At 40.1% G+C, this 27,518-nt stretch overlaps 1 protein-coding gene across 7 annotated transcripts; it reads left to right on the top strand.

The window, feature by feature from the left end:
• Positions 1–27,518, top strand: esrp2 (epithelial splicing regulatory protein 2). Of its 7 annotated transcripts, none has more exons than XM_087995922.1 (17): positions 1–139; positions 1,139–1,294; positions 1,520–1,648; positions 6,803–6,916; positions 11,802–11,910; positions 13,028–13,126; positions 13,208–13,262; positions 13,506–13,616; positions 15,255–15,387; positions 15,482–15,524; positions 17,109–17,410; positions 18,513–18,731; positions 21,197–21,395; positions 22,036–22,225; positions 22,397–22,580; positions 25,443–25,559; positions 26,639–26,775. In XM_087995922.1, the coding sequence occupies exons 2-16, from the start codon at positions 1,163–1,165 to the stop codon at positions 25,530–25,532; spliced, it is 2,109 nt and encodes a 702-aa protein (XP_087852048.1). In that variant the 5' UTR covers positions 1–139; positions 1,139–1,162; the 3' UTR covers positions 25,533–25,559; positions 26,639–26,775. The 7 variants fall into 7 exon arrangements, with proteins under 7 accessions (XP_087852048.1, XP_087852053.1, XP_087852049.1 ...); XM_087995927.1 differs by lacking the exon at positions 1–139 and adding an exon at positions 802–873 and having other exon boundaries at positions 1,154–1,294; XM_087995923.1 differs by lacking the exon at positions 1–139 and adding an exon at positions 847–984.

Genomic DNA, 27,518 nt, shown 5'->3' with positions numbered 1-27,518 from the left:
CACCCGAACTAATGGAAATGTAGGGAATTTCTTCTAACGCCCGAAACTAGGCCAATAAAAAAAAGCGTGTTTGTATAATATTGTGCTGATAGTTAAACAGGCGAATGACCGGAATGCTGCTTTCCCATTGGTGAATAAAGTAAGTACTTCCTTTTGCACAGGAGTTTGTACTAACCAGGCGTGTGGGTCAATGTATTACTTTTGAGTCCAGTTTCAGTGCATCTCCTAATGAAGGTGAAAACATTAAAGAGAACTCCAGGAACATATCCCGTCCTTTCAATAACTCCTCAAAATCGTGACCCGAGGAGGCAACTTCGCATGTTGTGGGGAACTTGGAATCTGTTAGTTTAATGTTTGATTAGAAGGTGAACGTTTTGGACACTGGAGAGTCCGTTCCCATAAACCCACAACCCTGAGTCAGTGCCAACACCCGGCCACTGGTTTAAACACCAGCTTAGGATGTTAGTGCTTTCTAGCATTTGAAATAAACGTAGGAACTCAACCATTAACCTTTTAAAGTTTGTTGACTAGAGATTCTAAAATATGAAACACTATAAAAAGCAAAAACACAAGAGACAACTATCTCTTAGATACTTTGAGCGGGGGGGGGGGTGTTTAGTGAGTATGTTAAGATTTTAAATATCAAAAATGGCCTGCTCTCCGAGGCACACCCTACCTATGAGACAGTTCCAGTGATTAAGGTGATGTGTTTAACTATCTCTTGATTGCACAGCCAGTGAAAGGTGAAGTGCCGGATTGGGCTGTTCCATTACATGCAATGCCACGTTCCTGTTTTTTTTTGTTTCCAACAAGCCAATGGAATCTCCCTGGCGATTGCTGCTTTGCTTGTCACATGGTCTGATCTGTAGGCAGGTAAATGAGGACAGAAAGCAGCCATCGCTTTTCCCCATGTCAGAGTGAAAGAGACCAGCTTTGTCAGTTTCGCCTCGTGAATGAGCAAGTCCACCAACACGTTAGGACCAGGTAGACTTCGAAGAGACACTTTGGCTCTTTGAGAGAGAGGGAAAAGAGACTTTCTTATCTTCCCTTCCCTTTTTGTAAAAAAAAATCTTTCTTTAAGACCGGTAGAGGTGATCACTGGAAAGGTGAACACTTTTTTTTCTCCTTGTGTTTTAAGCTTTGCTTGTTGTAGCTCTCCGTCATGACGGCTTCGCACGATTCTCTGGTGGTTTTGTCTGGGGCAACAGCTGGTGCAAATGGGGCTAAACTTGGTTCGGATGAAAGGGAACTAGTTCTCTTGGTGTGGCAAGTTGTGGATCTACACAACAAGAAGGTATGCAATCGACCTGTTTTTCCAAACCCCCCTCCCTCCCCTTCTCTCTCTCTCTCTCTCTGTGTCTTCTGCCTTTTTCGATTCGTACACAGACCTGTCCGCACATTAACTCTGCTACTTGTAGAAGTGTTGATTGTGAACGGCTCGTTTCACGGACATTTGCTGCCCCTGTCTCTCTCTCTCTCCCTTCTTTCCCCCCCCCCCCTCCCCTCCCCTCCCAAACAGGTGGGAGAAGTCCACAAAGTGCTGGTGAAAGCCGACAGCCTAGAGTTGAGCGAGCAATGTAAAGGGGAGATCGGCGTTAGTGTGGAGGACATCGCCAAAGCGGAGCCGCTCGATCGAGTCCTTGAACAGGTGAGTTTCCCTGGGGAAGGAGGTGGGGGGGGGGGGGAGAGAGATAGAGAATGGAAAAATAAACGAAGTTTTCAAACTTAGTTTACTACGCGACCACCTCGCAGAATGGGGATTTGGGAGAGCAAGCACACAGTGTGAGGTCTTTAAGAGTATCCCCACCTTCCTCCCTTCCTATACACTTAAGGGGGAAGGGGACGCATAAATGGGAGATCACCGTCGGAAACACAGTTACTCAAATCCAGGAAGCGGTGCTGCTCCCTAGCAGCCACTCACCTGAATCCTACAGGAGCCAGGTCTCCTTTGCAGTCGAGCCTTCTTGCAGAAATACAGCGTCTTAGAATCCAGCTAAAGTTCAGCGGATTGAAAATGTGGACTTAATATATTTGTGACGTTTAGCTTGTGGGGAAGCGTTCATGTTTTGTATCAGCTTTGATTTCAAGGCCCTGAACAATTTGGATCAAACTTGAGACCTCTCTTTGTGAACATGTTCCAACTCCGTGCCAGGCCCAGAATTTAAGTTGTAAATATTATCTAATCCAACTGACCAGAGATGCTATGACACCACTCCAGAGCAGGCCTCATGCTTCAGACGCAGGGGCACTACCACTGCACCACAAGAGCCCCAATAAGAGAATACTGCCTAGCCCAATGCTAAACTGTATTCACCTGTGCCTGATCTGACCTGAAACAGCTGGATGGGAAATAAGGATTTTTTTTTTTAAATAAGCACTTTTACACTTTGTAAGACAGGAGGCAGAGGTTAAGTTGTTCCCATCTTTGACAGTTTGTTTAGCAAAATTTTAATTAATTTTTGGAAACTTATTCTTTGCTTTTAAATTTAAGAAAACTTGGATCTGGGTTTGGATGTGGGCAGTGAGACTACCTCAAAGTTAATTTCTAAATGTAATCAATCTAACACAGTAAAGTCATTCTTCTGTGCTGGTGAGGCATCAGTCAAGGTTTTCTTGTAAAGTTGAGTTATAAAGGAATGGACTGTAAATAGCCCATAACCTTTTGAACGCTCAAGAACTCTTTCTTCCCCAGCCCCAACCAAGTTTCTGATTTAAAATCGATATGTTTAATTGGTTCAATGAATACAGTCTATTCTGTAACATGAGTAGCAGGATTTGGTCTTTATTATCATATGTACAGATAGCACATTCTGTGGATATCAGCATGTTCATTTAGTGGTCATGAATTTTGCTACTTCCAGTAAATAGATCTGTTGTCAATCCCTCTTCATTTAATTACTACTAGTTTTATCCTCTTCGCCCCTCCCAACCTCCTCCATCGCCACCACATAAAAAGAGTGCTACCTTTATTGTAATGCAACAAACAAACTAGTATTTAACAGAATGGAAGTGATGGGTTCAAGTTTATCAAATGAGTCAAAATGTAATTTCGTGTTTTTGAGTAGTGCTGTCATGTTGTCGTTTTTGGTTTGCCAATATATTTTAAGTTGCAGATTAGGAAAGTCTGCTCCTTTGGTCGCGTCACTGTCTAGGAGCCCTCGACTGAATGTCCAAAAGAAAGTATTAATTAGTCAAAGAAAAACTGATATAGCCTTAATGTCTACTAAAGCAACCAGGCACATTGACAACTCTTGCAGTCTGGAGGGTTTAGTTCCAGAAAGAGATCTCTTCCCTTCCACAACCTCTAGGATCCATATGCAGAAGTCCAGTAAGCTATCAAGGAATGGACAAGAGGTTTTAGAAATGGTTTCAAATTTAGGTCCATTTTTATTAATCCAAGCTGGTCTTCAATTTAAAGACTGTCAAAACTCATTTTTGAAATGTGGCTAAATGGAGATGTGGGTGAAGGATTGTTCAACCACCTCATTTGCCTGTTGGAGATGCCCATCAGGTATGGCAGCAGTTGTAATGAAATAAATAGTTTTGATGTTCTGAGTTGAGATCTGTTGTGACAGTCTTGTACCCCAACAGTGAGCTTAGTTTTTATTCTCTTATATTTGATAAATTAGTGAAATTATCTCCTTGTCCATAGTCATTTCTTACATTTTTTTAATGAAAGAAATAAGGGAAAATTGAAGCATTTTGACCATGCTATTTCAGTTTCCCTGTGATTCTAGCTAATTCCTTTTAAACTAGAGTTGGAGTCTTTTCTCTGTTCCCCTCTTCACCACCATGGTTCTGGTGAGATCAATAAGAGATTGATGTTTAGCTCTTTCTGTACAAGATTGACCAAGTGAACTTAAAATCATATTTTATTAAGTTCTAGTTTTCAGCCTCCAACTGAAAATAGATAAGGTCTTGCTTTATTCATAAACCAAAAAAAAATTGCATTTATATCGCACTCTTTGACTTTGGGCGATCCCAAGGTCATAATGCTGTACAGTCAATAAAGAACTTTTGCAGCATAGTCACTTGTAAAGTTAGGGAATAGAAATCAATTTGCACATAGCAAACTCTGGCAAACAGGATTGCCATCATAACTGGTCAATCTACTTCAGTGATGTGGAGTGAGTGATAAACAGTAGCCACGACACTTTGGAGTAACTCCTCTGCTCTTTTAATGCTACATGATCTTTTACAACTGACCTGGAAAGCAGAGTGTTGGTTTAATATCTCATCCAAAGGATTGGCAACTCTGACTGCAGCACGTTCAGTTCTGCAATGGAGTTTTGCCCTAGATCTTTATGTTCAAATCTGGACTAAGTCTTGAACCCACAATCTCCTGATTTGGAGGCTAATTCTATCAGCTGGGCTTATAAATAACACTTGAGGTAGACCGAAGGTTACTGTTGCTAGAGGTATATATTGAAGTGGATAATTTATGGAGAATGAGTTTTGGCCAGGTGGTTTGTTGAGACACAGTAAAGTACAAGTGCATTTGAATTTTAAATTATGCTGTAAGTATTTTCAATTAATAATGCTGTTTTCTGACATTCTGCTTGTTTGTAATGAGGTTTTTTTTATTCATACAGAAGTGTTTTGAACTAGGAGTAATTTGAGCATTGGGGATGTTGGATTGTAATGTGAATTGTTGATGGAAGATTAGTTGTCTTTAAGTGGTCAAACGTGTTAGTCTGCCTTGTGGTCCAAGCAATAACAAAGTTGCCAAACTAGTATTTCCACTTCTAAAACTTTGTATTTCCTTTTAACCCTTTCCCACCCAGATTGCCTGTACAAAGCTCCCATTCCAAACTTAAAAAGCTAGGAGCTGTAGACTTGGTTGAAAACATATTGTTTCATTTCCTCTTTTTTTTTGTGAAAATAAATGAGTTTCATTGTTTTGTAAAGAATTTGATTTGGTGAAGTCAGAGTGACATTTAGGGTGTTGTGTTCCTGATGCAGGTGACTGTCATTCTGACTCTGCTGTCAGTGCAAACCACTTGATGTTTGCAGACTTGGTGGAGCCACTCATAATTGTTAGGGGAGAGCACTTCAGGTTCAGTGCTTTTGTGGTCAGAAATGATGATATGTTATTGCAAATGTTAGAGCAAATTCAAAATTGATAACTTGATAAATCTTGTGGGGCACATTTTAAAGGAATTGTATCCTTTAATGATGAAATCTCAAGTCTTGAAATCAAAGAACAGCAGTCTTGTGTACACTACTGTGTAAAGCTGAGTGAGGAGGTGTAAAGCTGACTGAGAAATCAATGATTTTAACAATTTGACATTCTGTCATTACTTGCCAACACCCCAGCCACAGACACTGGACCTGCCAAATAAGCAAACTTTGGGAGTGGTGAGAGTTTAAATACTTGGTGCTTGCACATATCTTTGCATACAAAACCCTTGTTCTGTATTACTACTTGGATGCCCTTTGTGTAATATTTTTTACATGTTTGATTTACCAATTTAAGAAATGTAATGTTCATTATGCAGTGGTCGTTCATGTATGGCTATCAAAGGTATGTAAGCTTTGTGTCTAATTTTAAATTGGAACATGCCTACAGGTATGGGAGTTGTCTCTTGATCATCCTTTCCACCCATTGCAAACTGAACGATCCAATTCTAACTCCCAGAACTCTGCCTGATCCTAACTTGTGACAAATTCTTCATCTCTTTGCTGACCTTCAGTTTCTAGCTTCAGCTTCAGTCCTGATGAAGGGTCCCAAACAGAAACATTGCCTTTCCTGCTTCTCCGATGCTGCCTGACCTCCTGTGCCTTTCCAGTTCCACATTTTATCGACTGACTTTCAGCGTCTGCAGTCCTTACTATCTCCGAGTTTTAAAATCCTACTTTTATCAAATTCCTCAAAGGCCTTGCTGCTGTTTACCTCTAACCACACCTCTGCTTCTCAGCTCCATGACTCCTGTGCTACTAATTCTGAAACCCAGTGTTAGTTACTCCACGAACAGTCATGTCTGTGTCCCAAACTCTGGTGTTCCCAGCTTGTCTTTATTGCCGGTCTGTGTGTACCTGTAAAAGGCAAAATGCTCCAAATAATGGAAATCTGAAACCTACAGAATGCTGGAGAAATTCAGCAGGTCTGGCAGCATTTATGAAGAGAGAAACACAGTTAATATTTAAAGTCTGGAACGATTCTTCAAGTCATGTTGGCCTCGATACATGAACTCTTTCTCCACAGACACTACCAGACCCGCTGAGTTTTATCGCCTTTGAAAACCTTTTCTCGCTGATTGTGTTTTAGATAACCTGTCCTGATATCTCCGTAGGGGGCGTCACTTTAAAATTTTTATCACTTTTTGTGACAGTGATCATGTGACTCTTGTTTTGACATGATCCTGTGGCACCTTTTGTCCCATATTTCTGGGACAGTCTGTGTGAGTCTCCATTGTGGGTCGGCTAGTGGACTGATGAGTTGGATTAAGAGCACTGCAGTGTCTCCGATTTAAAGTGCTAAATTGAATTTAGCAACAAGTGATGCCTCTCAGCTACTTAAAACTTTGTTTCACTTTATTTTAAAATTGAATCTGTGTATATTCTCGATGTCTCTCAACTGCCTACAGTCTGAACAAACTCTTTGTAAGTGCCTTCGAAATTCTCCAGTTGAACATTTTGAGACCTGGGAAGCAATAATCATTTATGAATGTTTGCCAATGCAACTACTTATGGTTTAAATGTTGTCAGGCTATCAGGACTCCTCCCACATTCTCTACAAAGGTGTGAACAAATAATTGCAAATGCATGGAATAAACATATGAATCACTTCTTTCTTTTTCAGTTCAGCCAGGTTTTGTCCAGTGAATTGAAAGCACTTGGGAGGAGTTCTTATTGTCTTTGTACTGATGGCCAATTACTCATTCGCCAGGTTCTACACCCAGAAGCATCCAAAAAGGTAAAGAAATTTGACAGCTGTAACATTGCAAATGTTTTATTGGTCAAACTATTCAACCTTTAGGCAATAAATTGGTGTGAACATAATCTCTACTGAACCAAACATGAAATTTTCAGTTTGGATCTATCTTAAATTGCACTCATCCAGAAACTGAAGTAATGAACTTAGCTTGAAATAAAATATAGGTCATTCTGTTATAATGCATGTTCGTTACTGCGAGTTTGCTGTAACGCAAATGGTGAATTGGGAACGCTGTTTCTAAAGCACAAACTTTTAAAACGTGTTGGCTGTAACGCGATTATGTCGCCACTATTTTGAGCGGTTTCTAAAGTGTGATTTTTCTATAACGTGGCGTCGGACAAGAACGTAACCATCGCGTTATTGAAGAACTACCTGTACTCAATACTGCGGCTGCGCTGCGTCTTGGGTCAGCCGCTTTAGGTGGCTTGGGCCAACGTGGTTTGGGTGGATTGAGGGTCACTTGAAGTTTTGAGTAGACTGAAGCGTGAGTGGTGAGACTGGCCAATCCTGTGCACTTAGCCAAATTGTCTAGATAAGTTAATTTTAATAAAGCAAAAAGAGAAAATAAGCGCTTGGCATAATCTTTGAACAATTGCAGTTTTTGGCTGGGTTTGAGTCTGCTGGTAGTTATTGAACCCACAGATCCAGCTTCCTTTCCTTGAATTGTCTAATATCATAATTGTTTCTAATCTGCCATGACATCCTGGTTTACAAGATGCCTTAAATACTAATGAGAGAGCATCTCACATAGAAGCCAATTGGCTTGCTGCTCCAGGAATTGGATTTGATAGGCTGAGTTTTGATTGGTCACAGCATTGGATTGTGTCTGCCTCATGTTAAAACTAAGTATGTCTGACCAGTGCATTCTAAAAGAACAGCATAATATTATGGAGAAGATGGGATGTTCTGATTGCAGTTCTATTGGTACCACTTCAGATAATGATACCATCAGTCTCTCGTAAGCAACACATGGGCAGTATTCTGATTTTGGTCTATAAGTGACAAGTGGCATTTATGCAGCTTTAGTGTCAGACAATGGACATCTTCAAAACGAGAATCTAACCATCTCTTCATAACATTCAATTGCAATTGCTGAATCTCTGACCGTAATGTCTGGGAGTAACCATTCCAACCACTGGCTTGGAATTCTGAGGCAGGTAATTCTCCCCTTTTGACACTCAGATCTGTCCACCGTTGTGATGGAATTATGCTGCAATTACCTGAATGAGTACAGCTCCAACAAAGCGAAAATACCATCTAGGACACAGCAGCCTGCTTGATTGACACCCCATTCACCACTTTAAACATTCACTCCTTTTGCCATTTGTGCATGGTGGACTTTGACAAGTTCTTGCAGTACTACCATTCTACCGATCTTAACAAACATGTGATATTCAGCACCTAGAACAACAATAGATAAATCACCTGCAAGTTCTCCTCCTCCAGTTTAGTAGATCATGATTCTGTTTTTGTTGCCTGGTCAAAAACCTGTTTCTCCCTAACAGCACAGTTGGCTTTACTATACAAGGGCAGCAGCAGTAGTCTCATTCTCGAGGGCATTGTGTACACCAAATCCTTTCTTGTTGAGAAAGGCTGGTGTTGGGGTTGCCTTGACGTAATTGCCATTGTCAATCTCTGCCTATCTGTCTCCTGGCCTGAGGTTATTCAGGTAGCTACGATCGATTGTTATTGGATCCTGTTGCATCTTCATGCCAACCCTGGCCCTACAATCAGCACCCTCTTCCTATCCTGCATAAATCGGTGTTCCCTTTCAGAGTTTGGTTTCTTTTGACTTTTTGCCTCTTTTTTTTTTAAAAGCAATGTTTTGCACTCATTGCGTTTTAATTATAATTCTAAATATACAACTGGACTACTCCTCCGTTCTGGGAACCACACTTTAGGAAGAATTTTGGAATAGTTAGGGAAGAGGTTTACTAAAAAAAAAGTACCAGGAATGATGCTTCAGTTATGGCATGAAATTGAGGGGATTGGGTCTGTTCTCCTTGGAACTGAGAAGCTTGAGCAGAAATTTGATAATGGTGTTCAATGAGTGGAAACTATTGTCATGACAGAAAGACTAGTAATGGATTTTGGATGCAGCGCAAAAGTGCGATTGCCAATGTGGTTTTTAAGATAAGGGTAATCTCAAATGCTTTGATTAAAATGGTTGTGGAAGCAGATTTGGTGACTTTCAAAAGGGACTTGGATAAATATTTGAATGGAAAGCAATATTTGTAGGACGATGGGAAAAGAATGGGGTCTTGCGACAAATGTAATGGTCTACTAAGAGGACGTGTGTCAAAGAGGGTGGTGCTGGAAAAGCACAGCAGATCAGTCAGCATCCGAGGAGCAGGAAAGTCGACAGTTCAGACATTAGCTCTTCAGGAATGCTGGGGGGGACCCAAGGCAGCTGAGAGATAATGGGGAAATGGGTGGGGCTGGGGGAAGGTAGCTGGGAAGGCAATAGGTAGATGCAGGTGAGGTAATGGTGATAGGTCAGAGAGGAAGGTGGAGCAGATAGGTGGGAATGAAGACGGACAGTTCAAGAAGGTGGTGCCGAGTTGGAGTATTGGATCTGGGATAAGATGGGGGAGGGGAGGTGAAGAAATTGCTGAAATCGACATTGATGCTGTTGGAGGGTCCCAAGATAGAAGATGAGGCATTCTTCCTCCAGGCATCGGGTGGTTAGGGTTTGGTGAAGGAGGCAGCCCAGGACTTGCACGTACTTGGCAGAGTGTGGGGGGGGGGAGTTAGAGTTTGGCCCCAGGGCGATGGGGTTGTTGGGTGTGTGTGTACAGGAGATGTTCTCTGAAATGTTCCACAAGTTGGTGTCCTGTCTCCCCAATGTAGAGGAGACCACATTGAGAGCAATGGTCGTAGTTGATGAGGTGTTTGGATGTGCAAGAAAATCTGGCAGATGTGGAAGGGTCCTTTGGGGCCTTGGATGGAGGTGGGGGCACAGTTTTACACCTCTTGTCGTGGCAAGGGAAGGTGCCGGGAGTGGAGGGTGTTTTGGTGGGGTGCATGAACCTAACGAGGGAGTCACTGAGGGAAGTGGTCCCTGCAGAATGCTGAAAGGCATGGGGAGGGAAATATGCCTCTAGTGGTGGGGTCTGACTGTAGGTGACGGAAATGGCATCGTATCCAGAAGTTGGTGGGGTGGAAGGTGAGGACTGAGGGTTCTGTCCTCGTTGCAGTTGGAAGAGTGGGGTTCAAGGGAGGTGGTGCAGGAAGTGGAGGAGATGCAGTGGGGGGGAAATTGTGGTCCTTGAAATAGGCCACCTGGGATGTTCTGGAGTGGAATTGCTTCTCTTGGGAGCAGATGCAGCAGAGATGGGGGAATTGGGAGTAAGGGATAGAATTTTTTACAAGAGGGTAGGGGTGGGAGGGGGTTCAGTCCAGGGAGCTGCAGGAATCTTTGGGTTTGAAGTAGATGTTTGTGTTAAGTCGGTCGCTGGAAATAGATGTGGAGAGGCCCAGGAAGGGGAGAGAAGTGTCTGAGATGGTCCAAGCGAACTTGAGGTCAGGATGAAGGTGTTCATGAACTGTTCAACCTCCTTGTGGGAACACGAGGTGGCATTAATACAGTCATCAATGTAGTGGAGGGAAAGGTGGGGAATGGTGCTGATGTAACTACGGAAGAGGGTCTGTTCCATGTACCTGATGAAGAGGCAGGCATAGCTGGGGCCCATGTAGGTGCCCCTGGCTACCTCTTTTGGTCTGAACTAAGAGGATGGTCTATGAATGGTATACTAAAGATCTCCTTTATCATTCCATGGTTTTTTTGACTAGACTTGTTATCTCACTGAAGGCTTTTCTGGATGGCCAAACAGTAATTCCATTATGTACATGATTGTGCTTTATAGCAGTGTGGGACGTTTCACGCATGGGATCTCTACTTTTTAACTCTATTCCTTCAGCTCTGCCTTGGATAATACCCTAATCCCTATATTTTTAGTACAATTTTGATACAGGTGACACCTGCAATTACCTGGGTTATCTTTATCTCACACTAAAGATTTTTAATGTGACCTGGTCAATTCGAAGCCTGCAGCAGCTGTCTGCTGCCAATAGATAAAATAATTCAAATACATCCAGAAAGAGAGAAACAACATATTATTATACAGTGCCTTCCAGGATCTTCAAGCATGCCGAATCACTGGATTATTAACCCAGAAACTCCGAATATTTTCTGGGGGTATGCTGAAAATCTGGGAGGAAGAAAAACAGGAAATGCTGGAGAAACTCCGGTCTGGCAACATCTGTTGAGAGAAATGGTTAACATTTTGAGTCCAGGCTGATTCTTTGGAGTGCCTGGATCAGATTATTGATTAAATGAATAAGTACTTATCGCTTCAGCAGTCCTCAAAGAATTTATAATTCTTTGTCCTCATTTCATAAATGTCTATTAAAAATTGCTTAAAGAAGGACAAAAATGGTCTTCTTCAACTACAACTTGAAGTTAATGACTTCGATAATCCATTCGTTCTTTTTTTAAGCAATCATTTGTTTTTTTTTTGGTTTTTATTGGAAGTATGTTGGAATTTTGCCTATACTTGTTACTTGCTGAATTATTGAGTCAACTGTGGTAGTTGAATATTTCTGGTACTTAATTGTAACATCTAGAATTGCTTCCCTATGCTTTCATTTGTGATTTGCTGCGGTCTTACTACGCTCAAGCTGAGTTAGTAATTGAGGTTACTTTAGTGCTGATGTTGCAACGATATCTGTGGATCTGGTTTCAACCTTTATCTTTTATGTTACGAGAAGATTACTTTGAAATATAAACGGCATTATTTTTGAAAACTTTAGTTGTGAATATTTGTGAACTTTAACCTTAATCCATTTTCCTTATCTTTTGTAGAATTTGGTGCTTCCTGACTGTTTCTACTCGTTTTATGACCTGCAGAAGGAATTTCACAAATGTTGTCCAAATGCAGCCTCCATAAACTCCAACAGTTCAATGGCAGAATGTATCCTTCCTTCCTGCTAACCATCTGTCAAGTGCCTGGACTTTATTTGCCTCTGTGTTTGCAGTTCTGATTAGAGATCACTGATCTAAAGATGGATGCACGTTTACTGGGCTCCATAATAACAATCAATTCAATATAAGGATGCGCTGAAGGCCTAGTAGTATTATCACTGGACTGTTGATCCAGAAACGAGAGTGTGGTGCAGTCATCACTTTCTCCTTATTAATCCAGAGGTCCAAGTCAAGTTCCGAAATCTCTGGGTTCGAATACTACCACAGCAGATGGTGGAATTTTGAATTCAGTAAGGAAAAATCTGGAATTGAGTCTAGTGCTGACCATGAATTCATTGATCAATTGTCAGAAAAGCTCACCTGGTTCACTAATGTCATGAAGGAAAGGAAACTACCATCCTTACCTGGTCTGGCCTACATATGACCAAGACCAATAGTGAAATGGTTGATGCTGGGCAGTTAGGGATGGGCAACAAATGCTGGCCTAGCCAGGGATACCCTCACCCTGTGAATACACAAGATAAAAGCACTTTTATTGTAGTAATCTATTGCAAGACACTTGTCAGCAGCGTTCTCGAATAAGGTTTGACACCGAGGCATATGTAAAGTTGGGGGAAGATGATAAAAGCATAATCAGAAGTGTCCTTTACAGAGTTTTAAAGGAGGAGAGGTAAGCAGAGGTTTATCGATCCAGATCCTGGGCTTTGGCAACTGAAGCCACAATTAACCTAATTTTTTTTTGGTTAGTTTTGCGTATATGATACAGCTAAACCATATGGGTGTAATTGAAAAAGCTAAATCGGCATCCACAACGTGTGTGCATAAGGATATTGGAAGCTTTAGTGCAGCAGTTCAGGAATCTTTCTTGATCAATATTTCTTTTTTTTAAGTCAACATTTCTCATTTTCCTCTGTAGCCTCTGCCTAAAAAGGGACATTTGATTAATGTCTTACGGTAGCATGTATGCCCTGATGCAGCCCCTTCATCCTCTTCTGCACTTAAAGTAATGCATGGTTTTTTTCACTTTAAAAAAAATCAAACAAGATTCAAGGTTATGGGAAGTTGGGAGGATTCTGACAGTGAAACTTCCTTAATGTTGTGTACAGACTTGGAATTAAGCACAGATAATACAGCCAATGAATATGGTGTGTTTGAAGTTATTACCATGGGTGCAGTTATTTTAAGCTTAATAAGCGAACCTTACAGTAAGAGCTTTTTAAATTCAGTATTCAAAGTCTTTCAACAGTAATCAGTTGGCATATAGTTAACTTCGTTTTCTCTTTTAGATTATGTGTTCAAAAACTTTGAAACTGTCAAGTACAAGTTTGAAACGGGTCCGTGGTAAGTAGTGCTTTGGTATTTAGAAGGCATTGTATTGTAGTTCGAGAATGATAAGTGGAAAAACAATACCTATATATTGAGTAATAAAGTTACTTAATTTACTTTTAGTAGTACTGTCTGCAAAGTGGGTAAAAAGGAAGAAACTACATTCTGCAAAGTACTTAAACTTTTTGAACTGTTACATAAAGTCACTTTTCACAAATAATAGTAATGGATAAAATCTTGTTAAATGTTCTTTTACAGTAGCAAAGCTGAAGGAGTGAATGGTGAAACTGTCATTAGGGCCAGAGGTCTACCATGGCAATCATCTGACCAAGATATTGCAAGATTTTTTAAAGGACTAAACATAGCCAAGTAAGTGTACTTTTGAACAAGAGCCTAGTCTGTGAATGCTTTGTAGATTTAAGTTAAAATGAGTGCATGGCTCAATTTGTTAAATGTAATTGTCATCAAATACTTTAATGGGTTTCCTACCAATTATACATGTTCCTTTAGAACTTTATTTTTTGTTCAAAACTGTTTACCTCCTTGAATAGAAGTAGAACTGTTAAATGGGTCATAATATGATGATCTTATGGCCCCAGCTGTTATGGGGAAATATCCAGTTGATGTTCGTGCTGGACAAGTTGAATTCTTGACCAGAGCCTGGCCAGATAGATCACTTATTTTAGCAAAGTAATCCTCGCTTCGAACAAAAGTGGGCATCTATGCAATCTTTGTTTAATGATAAAACAAAGCAAAAGTTTATTCATGACAGGAATTAAAAGTAAACAAGGAGGAAAATTCCACTGTATTCTCTGACAACACAGATTCAAACAATTCTGGTGAGCGTCTTCAGGGGCAGCAGTTGTAGGTTGCGATGCCTGTCATTTATTCCTGGCAATGGATGGATTGAATCTGCCATTTTCTCAGTTTTTATATATTCCTTTTTATTTACAGAAGAAAGGGTTGCTGTCAGATATCCCAAGACTTCAAGATTTTTCAGGATAGGAGAGGACAAATTTGAAAGCAAAGCCCCTGGGTTTAAATAGACCAAGTCATGTGCATTAAAAAAATTGCCTGAGTGCGCAGATCTTATGTGGTTTGAAGAGTGGGTTCAAGATAAACTGGTCAAGGAAAATGTGAGATCAAGAATGGTCTTTGGTATTGGCTTTGATAGACTGCTATATTGTATCTTTAAAAAAACCTTCCTTCCTGGGATATGGACTTGGCTGGCTGGACCAGCACTTATTGCCTGTCCCTGAGAAGCTAGTGATGAGCTGCTGCCATGAACAGCAGGATTGATATGATAGCGATTCCAGAAATGGCTGTGTGGGGCTGAGAAACAGACATTGCTCGAGGTGCAGAGGCTATTGTCAGTTATTGCTTCTGAGATTTGGTCAAGAGAAAGCAATCCTTCAGGTGGAGATGATAAAAACAATACTGTCAGACCAGATATATAAGATAGATAGATATGTGTTCTTGGCTAGGAAATGGTTGTGTTTGGTTGAAATCAGAACATAGACCTAAAAGCTAGAAACATATATGTCCTACTCTAATTCTTTTTTGGAGAAAAAGTGGTGTGAGTCATCTCCCTGGGACTCTACTGCCAGTCTATACAAGTGGTGAATCAAAAGTATTTTTATCACCAGGTCTCTTAGCCTGGCATCTTGTTTATGTAATGATTCTCTCCTCTCAACAACCATTACACTCTCATATTCTGTCAAAAACTGTTCACGTGCCAATTTTAACGCTCTCAACAAACCTTTAACTGTAAGGGGAAGCAGTAGAGCTGATGTTACCTTCACCAGTTTGCACAAATATGTCTCTGATCATCAAGAGGTGTCCTGCAAGAATTGCATATTGTAAAGGTGAATCAAGAGTAAAGCACTGAATTTCGTTTTTATATTGATTTTTGAAGAGGCAAAATGTTAAGTATTGCGTGGATTGAAAGCTCAGCTTTGTGGTTGCCACTAATGGATGCATAATAGAAGTTTCCTTGTTTTATTGTAGAGGTGGAGTGGCACTGTGCCTCAATTCCCAAGGAAGAAGAAATGGTGAAGCACTTGTCAGGTTCATCAATCCTGAACATCGGGACCTTGCGCTTGAGAGGCACAAACACCACATGGGGAGTAGATACATTGAGGTGGGTACAAATGAGAAGCAGCGTTTCAAAATTTCACTTAAAATGGCAAACCTTCAAAAAAAAATTAATGATATGGAAATTAATTTCCATTCAGGTGTACAAGGCTACTGGAGAAGAATTCTTAAAAATTGCCGGAGGTAAGTTTTTAAAAAATAGAAAAATCTCCAATGGGCAATTTTTACAATGTGTTGTTAAACAGAATCAAGCTGAGGGGACCAGTGGTGTTTAATCACATTGCCCATTTCTCCCATCCTTGAATCTGTTTTGAAGATTGTACAGGCTGGTGCATGCTGTTAATGATTAAGAGCCTGTTACAACTCTGCTTCATGAATTCCATGACCCTAGAAATCTGTAGGTGTGCCACATCACTCTAACTGTGGCTGAATGAGGCGTCCTCTCTAATTTAAGATCAAAGGTCCTTGGATCGGGAACATCTCCATTGAATGGGAATCAGTCCCTGCCATCAGTGGTGATAACACTTATCTGTTTTGTGAGGGTGGGAAAAGGCGAAGAGCTAATGTAAGCAGCAAACTAGGGAAGCTGCTCTGGATAAAAATGAGGTATTTATAACTCCATTGTAGGCACTTGCCTTTAGTGGAACCTGAACATAGAGACTGGTTCTGTTAACGCGAACGTCATTCAACATCTGTGCGCCTCACTTCTGCATTTCTGGTAACTGGAAATGTAGAGGTCACTTGCAAAGAGAACTGGATGGAATTCTGCCAACCTATTAGTCCTGCCTCCTGAAGATGCTGCCAGTTTGGGTAAGCATCCGAAACATTGACCCTGTCTTCCTGAGGAAACCCTGTGACACACTGCATTTTTGCACTGTTTGGGTAACTGAGTCTTAAAACGTGCTTGCCAGCCCAGAATTGAACTCAAAGGGCTTTTTCACAGTGAATCCCTCTCTCCATTCCAGTATAATCATGGGGTGTGTATTGCTACCGTAATGATATTCAGTACCTTCTGTCCTAAAATGCTTAAATCTGTGCATGTTGACTTAGTTCCAGATCATCCGTAATATTACAAAAATTATCCTCTACTTTGGGTGAGGGTTCTCGAATTGGAAATCAAGATGGCAGCCACCTGTTTGGTTTTAATGCTCCTTTTCCAGCTGAAGTAGGTGACTGCCAATTAATGTGCTGCTCAACCTCATTTGTAAAATGAAGGGGACATGGGTGGGAAGAGAGAAGAAATTATTAATTTAATCCCTAATGTAGCAAAATGGGCAAATAAAATCAACTCTTAATATTGTAAGAGCACCCAAACTATACATTTCTGTAAGTTCGGCGGTAGATATCTCTGGCTAAGAAGTTTTTTTTGATCTTTTGCCATGATAGACGGCTCCCGAGAGACCAATTTTATGAAGCAACAGTCCAGTCAATACCATTCTAAAAGTAGCTACTTTCTCTGTCTCTCCTCATTCATTATGGTTAAACCTGATCTCATTGGGCAGCTGGTTTCAATAAATCTCTATTAGTAAACTTATTTTGAGATGAAGGAATTTTAAAAAAAAACTTATTTTGAGATTGAAATGACCATTGTAATCTACTCCAAGGTTTGTTCTTTTGGATTTGTTATTCATTATTGAACTAAATAATTCATGTGTATTTAACTGATCTCTGGTCCTTGCTGTATTCATAGATATTTTCTATTTTTTGAGAATGGGAGGGTGGTAGTCTAGTCAGTGTACCATTTTGAAAGGTTACTTTTAAATGCAGGTACTTCGAATGAAGTCGCCCAATTCTTGTCAAAGGAGAACCAAGTTATAATACGAATGCGTGGACTACCTTTCACAGCCACGGTCGATGATGTCCTGGGCTTCTTTGGAAATGAGTGTCCTGTTACAGGTGGCAAGGAAGGACTCCTCTTTGTTAAATACCCCGATGGAAGACCGACTGGGGATGCGTTTGTGTTGTTTGCCTGTGAAGAATTTGCACAAAATGCACTTAAAAAACATAAGGAGATATTGGGGAAGCGTTACATTGAACTATTCAGGAGTACTGCAGCAGAAGTACAGCAGGTTGGTATTATCACCATTGTGTAGTCCATTTCACTGAACATTATTTGGCTTTTTGTGTGGGATTGTGATGTTGGAATGAATGAATAATTGTCATTTTATGGTCTCGTTTCCAATTCATTCTGCTTTTCTTGCTCCAAATTGTTCAGTTCTGGTACTGACTAACCTTGGTTTGAAACCTGAGAATCTTAGGCCCGTTATAGGCTACTTAATCAATCATGCTTATGCCGGTCTTTTCAAAGAGTGACCTAGTTAGTCCCACAGTTTGAACTTTTTTGAAGTTGATCTGTTGTAGAATATTACTTGAAGGCTTAGTATTTAAACCATGCAAATTAGGGTCAACACTTCCAGGGAAAAAAAAATATAAAGTTCACCTTTGGTGTAGAGTGTTGAGACTTTTAAATTAGAAGTGCCAACAAGCCATTTTTAAATAGAAAGTAAAATTAAGTCTTGATACTGTAAAGACAGCCTTTCCTGTAATTATGGCTGCTGTCAGTGGATGTGCAGTGTCACTTCTGGCTTTGTCATGTCCCGAGGTGGAATTTGACCTTCTGGCCCAGAGATTTGGATGGACACACAATTAGGAATGGTTTGGCAGGAGCAGGCATGTGAGACTAGTTTAATACAAAGACAATGCCTCCTTGAACTAAGGGATATGAATGGTTTGAGAAAGAAATGTGATGCCTGGTATTATTGTAACATAGACTTCTTATAGCATTTACACTGTACTGTACTAATCTCTCCAATATCATAAGAGCTAAGTATTTCCTTGTACTCATTTAACCAGCCCTCTGGAGCTGCATTTACAATGCAGTTGTAACATTAGGATGAGGTACTTGGAGGTTGATGCTTAGTTTAGAATGAGGGTTCAGTAGTCCCCAGCGAAGTGGGATGTTACAGTCTAAAGGAGGCTCTTTCTGTGATTCTAAGTTGTCTGTTATTCCTTGCACTTCAATCTTTTACCTTGTTTCATAGCAGAAGTCTAAATGTGGCTTTAATGTCCCTGTAAGTGACTGTGTGTTGGAGCAGATTACAACGATACTATGATTGTGAAATTTGCTTCCATTAATACTTCTCCAACTGCTTTTTTTTTCTTATGCTTTAGGTATTAAATAGGTATATGTCGACACCACTAATTTCGACACTCCCAGCTCCTATCATCCCAGTGATACCTCAGCCATTCATTGCCACTGGACATACGAGAGATTGTGTTCGTCTACGGGGCCTTCCCTATACAGCAACCATTGAAGATATTCTGGACTTCATGGGAGAATTTACAATTGATATAAAACCTCATGGAGTTCACATGGTACTAAATCAACAGGTAACTTGCAGTCTGCTGCTTCTAATGCAAGCTCTTTGTCCTTTTTGGGAATGAAAATCTCTGGTTAGAATTGGATAAAATAACGTTTGTTAAGCTACCCATTTGATTTAGATACCATTAAGTTCTCAGGGATTCTAACCTGATTAGAATGCATATCAGTGCAAAACTGTAAACCCGGCAGCCTCTTATTTCAGGTGTGCAAACTGTTATGATAAGTTTGAATCTATTTTAGTTTGCTTCGTTAACAAGCTGACCTCCATATAATGTAGATTGCTAGCATTTGTTTGGTTTGTGGACAGCACCTGTTGCTTGGGCAGGAGGTTGAGAGGGAGCAAGTTGGGGCAGTGATATTAAAGTCTTCAACACATATCCCTGTTGTGATTCCTAGTCTGCTAAGCTTTGGTGATTTGCAAGTTGGGAGTGTTTGAACTTTGCATGTGAGGTGTGTGTGCATGTAGGATATTTTAAAGCCTCTCTAGTGCTGAGTCTCCTTTTTAAAGCTCTACGGTTTTCTATAATTTGGACCAGAATTACCCTCGTGTAGTCTCTGCTCACATATGAGAGATTTTTTTGAAAGAAGTTGGATTTCAAACCTCTCTATTTCTAGTGGCTTCAAATTAATTTTTATGCATTTATGTGCACTTGGGGATTGCTGTTCGTAACTATTGCAGAAGTGAGTCAATCATGATGTAGAGTAAGAATGCATTTGAAAGGAATTGCTGGCTGTTTTCTATCTTGTCTCTCCCCATGCCTGAGCTCCATTGATGTTCACTGTTCTGTGTTGAAAAACATGTTGTGTCAAAACCCAGTCAGGCCACCTCCTTAAAACCAAGCATGGCGATATAAATATATAATTCCGTAACGTGGAGCTCGTAACTGTGACTTGTCGTTTTAAGTCCACTATTCTAGTTTCGGAACAAACATCTTCTTGCATAAAATTACTTTTTTTTTTCAATCTGCTCTTATTTATTAATGAAAACCTTAAGTCCATGGATTAATGAATTAGGCACTGAGCAAACAAATGTTGCGAAGACTAACCTGAGCCCAGACTTGTTTAGGCAGGGGAGTAATTGAGGCAGATCTTTTTTTTTCTCTCTTCCTATTTTAGCTGTAGGCACCATGCTGTTGGCAAGAAGCATTGAGGATTTGAGATACAGCCTGTTACTCACTTCCTGCTTTGTCTAGGGCCGTTCAATCTCAGATGTTCACATAATTCTGTTATAACGTTTGTAAGTAATTGTGTAGCGTGAGCTGAGATTCCAAAAATTGTCCTCCAGAAAGTGTTGAGGTACATAGTTCCGATTTTAGTAAAACAGGTGATACTAGCTGCTGCTTAGGCTTTCAAAATAATTGTTAAAATTGCAATTTTAGAAGCAATTGGAACAAACCTGGAGTACTTCATAGAAAACAAAAGCTTGTACATAAGGATTTTGTTTGGTCAAATTGAGAGAATTAATATTGGTTAATACTCAAGATTTTTAAGTGTCATTTTTTTAAAAATTAATTTTGTGTCTCTAGTATAACAAGTTTCGATTTATTAGTTTAGCTATGAATTGGTTTAACTGGTGTTTGATAAATCTGACTATGCCTGAAGCTCTTTGCAGTCAGTAAGTGGGGATAAGAAAACACCATGAACACTTGAACAAATGCCACTGTCTTGTGACTTTCATTTTCTTGTTCCTTGAAATGCAGCTCCTGAGTAAAAGGAGATGAAAGTCTTCAAATATAAATTCCCAGTGAAATTGGAATAAGTTTAGTTTTAGTTGTTACCTGTGACTTGTAGATGTGCACCCTGTTCTTTGCACCATCTTCAAGTTGGTCAGCATCATACATGTGATTTCAAGCTAAGCCACTTGATTTATTGTCATGTGTACCTAAGTACAGTGCAAAACTTTGAGCAGTGTAGGCAGATCATAGTAAGCAAGGACATACAAATCATAGGGTTTTTTAAAAAAAAGTTTGGACAGTGTGATGTATACAGGTTACACCACGCAGGATATGCATGAGGCAAGAACAACATTAACAAGATCATTATTTGAAGTTGGGGAGTGTATCCATCAGTCTAATAACGGTAGCTGTTCTTGGATCTGCTAGTGTCTCTGTGTGTGTCTGTATCTTCAGCCTGACAGAAGAGGTTGTCGGAGAGCATTGCCATGGTGGGGGGATTCTTTGATGCAACCTTGCCACAGCAGCAAGGAGTATAACTGGAGTCCATGGATGGGAGGCTGACTTCTGCAATGGTCTGGTTCGTGCACACAACCTTATGTAGTTTCCAATCAATTTGGGGTTGGCAGTGCTGTTTGAAAAGGTTCTAAATGTAAGAGTTTGTCCTTAATATGTGCATTTGCTTTGTTTAAAATGTTTTGAACTTCCAATAACAACTACTTTTTTCTTTTTTCCCCATGCTGTCTTCCTTTTCTCCGTGAATCTCTCCCCAACCCCCCCCCCCCACCCACCTCCATCAGGGCCGGCCCTCGGGTGATGCCTTTATTCAGATGAAGTCTGCAGACCGTGCTTTCTTAGTTGCGCAGAAATGTCACAAAAAGACTATGAAGGACAGATATGTGGAAGTGTTTCAGTGTTCTGGAGATGAAATGAGCTATGTTTTAATGGGTGGCACTTTAAATCGTAGTGGCTTGTCTCCGCCACCATGTAAGTTACCATGTAAGTTTTGACTTCTGATGCTCTCTTGCTGCTAAAGGCTGAAATGATGGTAGGTGGAAGCTGGGGCTTTGATATCTCTTCATCCTTACCTGGTTTGCTGTGATCAGTAATTCATTAATCAAGGCTTGAGATTGAATGAGGGTTTTGATTTTTTTTTGTTGTTGTTTTTCTTCCACTGCCCATTCTTCCCCTTCACCAAATGGCAAAATTGGACAGTTGCACTGGGCATTTTGTTTTTGCTTTTTGGCATACTTTCTGGAGCTCTGCAGTAGGTCTGCCTGGTAATAGGATTTTCCAACTTTGGAAATGGAGTTGCCAGTGTGTTGGAGATTACATTGGGGTGTCTCTGCTTAACATCCAAGGTGTCATACATGTTCAGTTTGCATTTGACTTATAAACCTGTACAGTTTTCAAAACCCAGGGATAAGCAATGTGCCAAATCAACTTGAAGGAAATGCATGAAGGCAGAACTGGAGTGAAGGTAGTCAGTCATTGGCAACAGTGCAATGGCTGCCTGTAGTGTTCAGGCACCTTGAACACTTCGAATGCTAATTATGCACTCGGTGTTTGGGATGCTTGCACATCAGGTGATTGAACACATTGCTTATACTTAGTTGTTCCTTTCTCTGCCATCTTGTAGGCCTCTCTCCGCCCACGTACCCAACATTCTCACCTGGTACTGCTGTAATACCGGCTGAAGCAGCGCTTTATCAACCCCAAGCCCTTCTGGCTCCAACACGGACAGCACCACCGCCACCTGCAGTCGCCTATTATCCTGCTCAGGCAACCGCCACTCAGCTTTACATGAACTACACAACCTACTATCCAAGGTAAATGTTTCAGTGCCATTTCGTAGTGCTTGTTTGTTGCTCAAAAATGTTTGATGTCTCTGTTATTGTTTAGTGTGCAAATATGCTTGACAATAAAGCTAAGGCCATGGAGCTGTTCTGTCATGATTTATGTTTGAGAGTGTTTGGACTGATTTGTCACCTTCCTTCCAGCCCTCCCGTGTCTCCAACTACAGTAGGATACTTTGCAGCTCCCCAGGCAGCCATGGCTGCTGCTGCTGCAGCCACATCTGCAACGCATGCTGTGATACCACAACCTGGAGCACTTGTTCGCATGCAGGGTCTGCCTTACAACATTGCAACAAAAGACATCCTTAGCTTCTTCCAGGGATATCAGGTAAAGCTCAGCACTTTATATTGCTTGGTGATCTTTTCCTATCCAGCGCAAGAAAATTTGATATGAGGATATTCAGCATATCTGCCTTCTTTTATCAGGATTGCAGTAAAACTCTCTGTTGTGTCTGTGTGTATATTGTGGTTTGCTGAGGCCCAAGGATTTCTAACTGAGCAATTTTTTTCCTCATGCGTTCCATTTCTCTTGCTCTCCTGGATATGTTGAATGACGTGCTGATCTTAACGTGAATACATTTTGGACCATCTCTAGCTTGGTATGGCCGTGTGACAATGGGAGTACTGTTTACATTGCACTCTCTGTGGGGATTGACTTTGACAGGTGTCGATGGTGATGTAATTTAGTGGGAGTTTGGTCTCTGCCATCTCCTGGGAGAAATGAGATGGTGGTGGTCCTTGGGTTCTTTTGTCCACCCCAACCCCCTTCCTCCTCTTCCCTGCTCCCCATTTTAGAGTCCTGTTTGGTTTCATGGGGCTTTTGTACTGCATGTGTGAGCACTTTACTGAGCAGTCGCAGTAATACCAGACCTGCAATAGTATAAATATCATTGTAATATGGCAGTGAAATGTACTGTCCCAATAGTAAATATACAAGTGTTCTCCCTTTCAAAGAAAACCAAATTGAAAGTGAATTTGTCTTTTTAAATATGCTGGAATCCATTCTGCTCCTTTCTTGACTGTTTGTAATTTACTATACTTTACTGCTTTTGCTACCTTTTTTCTTTATCTTTCTGACCACTTTAATTATGAAGATCTGCTCATTTCTGCTTGTCTTATTACTTGAGGCATATATATTTTGGTAAAACTCACCAAGCAGAGTTAAAGCTAATCTTGGACAGTCCACCTATTGTATACTTTCTTCAAATCTAAATGTTTACTAAGGAGAGCAAGGACAATGTGGAAGCCATTTTGTTAGTGGATTTGATCAATTAGTCCCAAGTAAGGATTTTAGTAACCATGGTTTGGCTTGACCCAGTTTTTGCTTATTGTATGCCCAGGTGGGTTTTCTTTTCAAAATGCACCATTTTCAGGACGAGCTGTAGGATTTTCCTATGAGTATGCAAGGGAATTTTAATTTAAAAACAATGTTCCATCTTCCTCTTGGGAGTGTGTGGTATTTTCTTAGTTCCTGCTCCCCAGTCTCTGATGTCTGAAACAGAATGCAAACATCTTGTTTTTCCTTTTTGCTGAGTTCAATCTCCTCTCCTGAAAAGTGCAACATGTACCTCTCCATACTAGAGGGTTCTTGATTATAAAACCAGTCAATCTATATGCCTTGGATTCTTTTGAACTTGAGTTGTGTCGGTCTGTATGCCTTTTCTGGATTTGGTTGAACAGAGCTGTTTTTATTATTTAACGTTGCGAAATATTTTCCATTTTATATATTAAAGTCCCTAGTTCAGACGGTTGGTAGAACTCAATGGTTTGGATTAGATCCTTACAGATCTGCAATAGACCAGCCAGGCTGTTTGTAGGAAAGGCAAACTAACTAATCTAGTCAATCTACATTTGCAATTCAGATTAAAATCCTGAAATGGTGCAGAAGTTTTTTTTCTGTATGTCTCTGGACTGTGCACAAAATGAGATTGCAGTGCAATAAACATGCAGGAGCAATGAGTCATTAAGGCAGTCAAGTATTTGAATTCCCTTACGCATTTTTAACTAAAAAATTCTTTGGTTGCCTTTATCTGGGTGGTTTCTAGCTAACATTTTTATACTCCTGCCTATCCTTTTCTGCCTTGCTTTTCTTCCTTCTCTCTCCGTCCTCTCCCACAAAAAAAACACTTCTTTTTACAATTGCATTCTATGCAAGCAGGTCTGGTAATATGCAAATATTTGCACAGCCTAGCCAATCTAATCTAGAGTATTTTGCTGGGCAGGATTAGTCACCAGATAATGGTTTATTATAAAATGGTGGATGGGTCTAAGCCAAAATTAATGATTCAACAACAGGTTGTGACTGCATTGAGTTTGTGAAGGTACACATCTGCTTTTATTGTAATTTTGTCTTTTTGCTTCAGATGCCTGAAGCAATTTTCTCCCAAAATATGAATCTTTGGAAACTGGCAGGAGAGTTTTTACTTTTACATCTCTGAAAGTAGATTGTATAATCTAGGAAACCAGAAAAGGCTAACTGCTTTCTAATCCCATCTGTTTCTAGCCCCACACAATTGTTTTTTCCTCTTGAGATGAAGAGCATAAATTTTTTTTTCTCTCTCTCTAGTTCACTATCTACATTTTACTGTTCAAAGTCCTTGCATCTTATCAATTAAGATTTTTAAATATATTAGGAAGTGATGCAGGATCTCTGATCAAGTACCCATGTTTGAACATTCATGGATAATGGAATTTTTTAATGAGTAAGTTAAAGAATGTTTTATTCATTGTCTTTGTTTATATTCCTTGATCTCACTTATAATCAAATTATCCAGCTTCATCAATACTTAATATTGATAGGTTTACATAATTATACAGGGCAACACCGTACATGTACTGCATCTGTGACCTTTTTTAATATGGCTGGTGTACTAGGTAAAGATCAGCTTTATTGTAACCTGTTTTTCCATGATGTCATTGGCCATGGGTTTGTAATACACAAGGTGCATGAGGATATGCATAAATGGAGTGTCGGATGTGATTGTGTTTTTGTCTTTATAGTTTTTATTTTTAAATTCTTGATACCTTTAGTCTTGCAGTCAAAGGGCTGTTAATTGATTTCACGGTTTGTAAAAGTTAAAGTTCTCTCTTGCCAAGTTACCAATGCCCAGGTTAAGAATTTGTGGTGAAGCATAAACTCACCTAGCAATGTTCCTTTTGACTGATGTATGTATTCAAACTTGTACTGTAGTATACACCTGATGACTACAGCGGCCTTATTCAGATGAACGAACAAGCAAGGAGTATGTTTCAGGCACCCAAAGAGTGGGTCTGTTTGTAGATGACCGTCTTTACAAATTTCAACAAGGTAAGAGAGAAACCTCCCAGCTGGCTTTATGGCCAGGCCTCACTCTCGAGTGACCTCAAGTGGTGTTTCAGAACTGGGATTTTTACTTCTCTCTCTACACCTCCTCTTTGGGACTACTATCATCTCTCTTGACCCCCTTCCAATGATGAACTACAAATGCATGGGTGAGGCGGTTGCACCCATCATTTTTTTGAGCAGTGGCGGTTGCAGTGCCTTTCACAAGGGGTAAAAAGGTTTAAACTTTTCTTTGCATGGCTACAGTAACGCTGGTTCTTCACTCACTGCAGTAATGCAATCACTTCATAACATATTTAATGTTCTTTCCACACAAGTTTAATCTTTCTTGCAGAAATTTCTTTCCTTCAAGCAGCTAGATAATTGTTATGACTGGATTGCAAGTATCCACAATATGTATAAAATGATCCAATCCTCTGATCACGATGGTTCCTTTTGGAGCTTTTGAAGTCCAAGCACACGAAGCTGTGAAGGGCAGCCAGACCAGGTTGAATGAAGGAAGATGTAATTTATAATGAAGGGGAAAAAAAATGCTATTTTGCTGAACTTAAGAAATGTAACTATGTGGAATCAATAAAAGATTATTTGTCAGCAGGAAGGAGTAACATTCTCGATCCATCTTTTACAGAGAAGTCGCTCTGTAATTTTAGCTCTACAGAGTAATGTAGAACAAATCATGCCCTTAGTTTTCACCAGTTTCAGCCCTCCCATTGCTCCCAATTGCTAAAGATCTGGGGATTTTGACCTTTTTATGATTTTTAACAGCTCAAATTCAATGTCCTGCATTAATCTTGATTTTTCTTAAAGATGCTTGAAAACCCATCAAGAGATGCCTTATGTTTAAGAACACTGAATTTTGTCTTTGGTTCACAGCCATGCTGTGACAGTACAATTTACATTTAGTGAAATATTTTGCAGTTTCCTGGCTGAATGGAACAAATCAATATGCTGACTTGGAGGTCATTGACTAAAATATGTTACTCCATCAAAATACAGAAGGTACTCAAAAGACATTAACTTTACATCAAACTATTTCTAACCATTGTGTTTTCATTCGTCCTCAGCTTCCTGCAGACGCAATCTTAGTTCTGTATAACTTTGCTGGCCAGCCCAGTGGAGAAGCTTTGGTGACTTTCCCAACCATTGAGATGGCTACACGAGCAGTGTCAGAAAAGAATGGGCAACTTATTGGTCATGAGTGTGTAAACCTCCAATTGGTGTAAGACTTGCACAATGACTCACCAGCCTTCATACCCACGGGAAAGAGATGATCATTCCTTTATATATATTTAAAAAAAGGAGTGTGGCCTTGTACAGAGCGTGACAAAAGAGGAAACTGCATGTGTCGGACACCCCCTTGCTGCCAAAGGGTTGTGCACTAACTCAAAAGCCATAATAGACTGCAATATTCTGCATCAACCTCTTTTTTTTGTTTTAAACTGCCAACTAGCATTTCTGATTTTGACTTTATACTGATGTGGAAATGACTTACAAAACTTGACGATGCTAACTGTGTAGTTAAGTTATATATTTTATTTAAACCTAGTAGCTTCAGAGCCACATGTAGACTCGCCATTCCTAACATGCATGCAGTGTTTATGTTAAACTATTTGTATGATACAAGAATGCTGCTTATAGGTAATGCCTTTAATGCATGCAATAGAAGTTTTTTGTATATGCCTATAAGCTATAAGGATATTTTTTTTACTCTTAAGATGGCTAAGTGATGAACTATCTGCTGTTGGAGCACTAAAACTTGTTATCCATGATTATTTTCCCTGTGCCTTAATGCAAAGTGCAATATCAGCAGAAAAAAAGTTTTGAAAAGGCCTCCTGTGAGGCTAAAAGAGTTGTATGTACTTAGTTAATAGAGCAAGTTTGAAACTTGCAACAGTATAAAATTGTATGCTTTGTATAGCCAAACAATAAAAGTTTAAAGATGCA

The sequence above is a fragment of the Chiloscyllium plagiosum genome, unplaced genomic scaffold (genome assembly GCF_037043375.1).
Source record: "Chiloscyllium plagiosum isolate Xiang-an unplaced genomic scaffold, Cpla_swu_hap1 HiC_scaffold_17, whole genome shotgun sequence".
NCBI lineage: Eukaryota > Metazoa > Chordata > Chondrichthyes > Orectolobiformes > Hemiscylliidae > Chiloscyllium > Chiloscyllium plagiosum.
The sequence above is the reverse complement of the archived record's forward strand: the minus strand, read 5'-3'. Positions and strand labels throughout refer to the sequence as shown.

Bases quoted from the DNA above. Each gene is read 5' to 3' on its own strand.
- esrp2 (XM_087995926.1), top strand. From the start codon at position 1,163: ATGACGGCTTCGCACGATTCTCTGGTGGTTTTGTCTGGGGCAACAGCT. The intron at 15,388-15,481 runs GTGGGTACAAAT...ATTTCCATTCAG, and splicing joins TGGGGAGTAGATACATTGAG to GTGTACAAGGCTACTGGAGA. The intron at 17,411-18,512 runs GTTGGTATTATC...CTTATGCTTTAG, and splicing joins CTGCAGCAGAAGTACAGCAG to GTATTAAATAGGTATATGTC.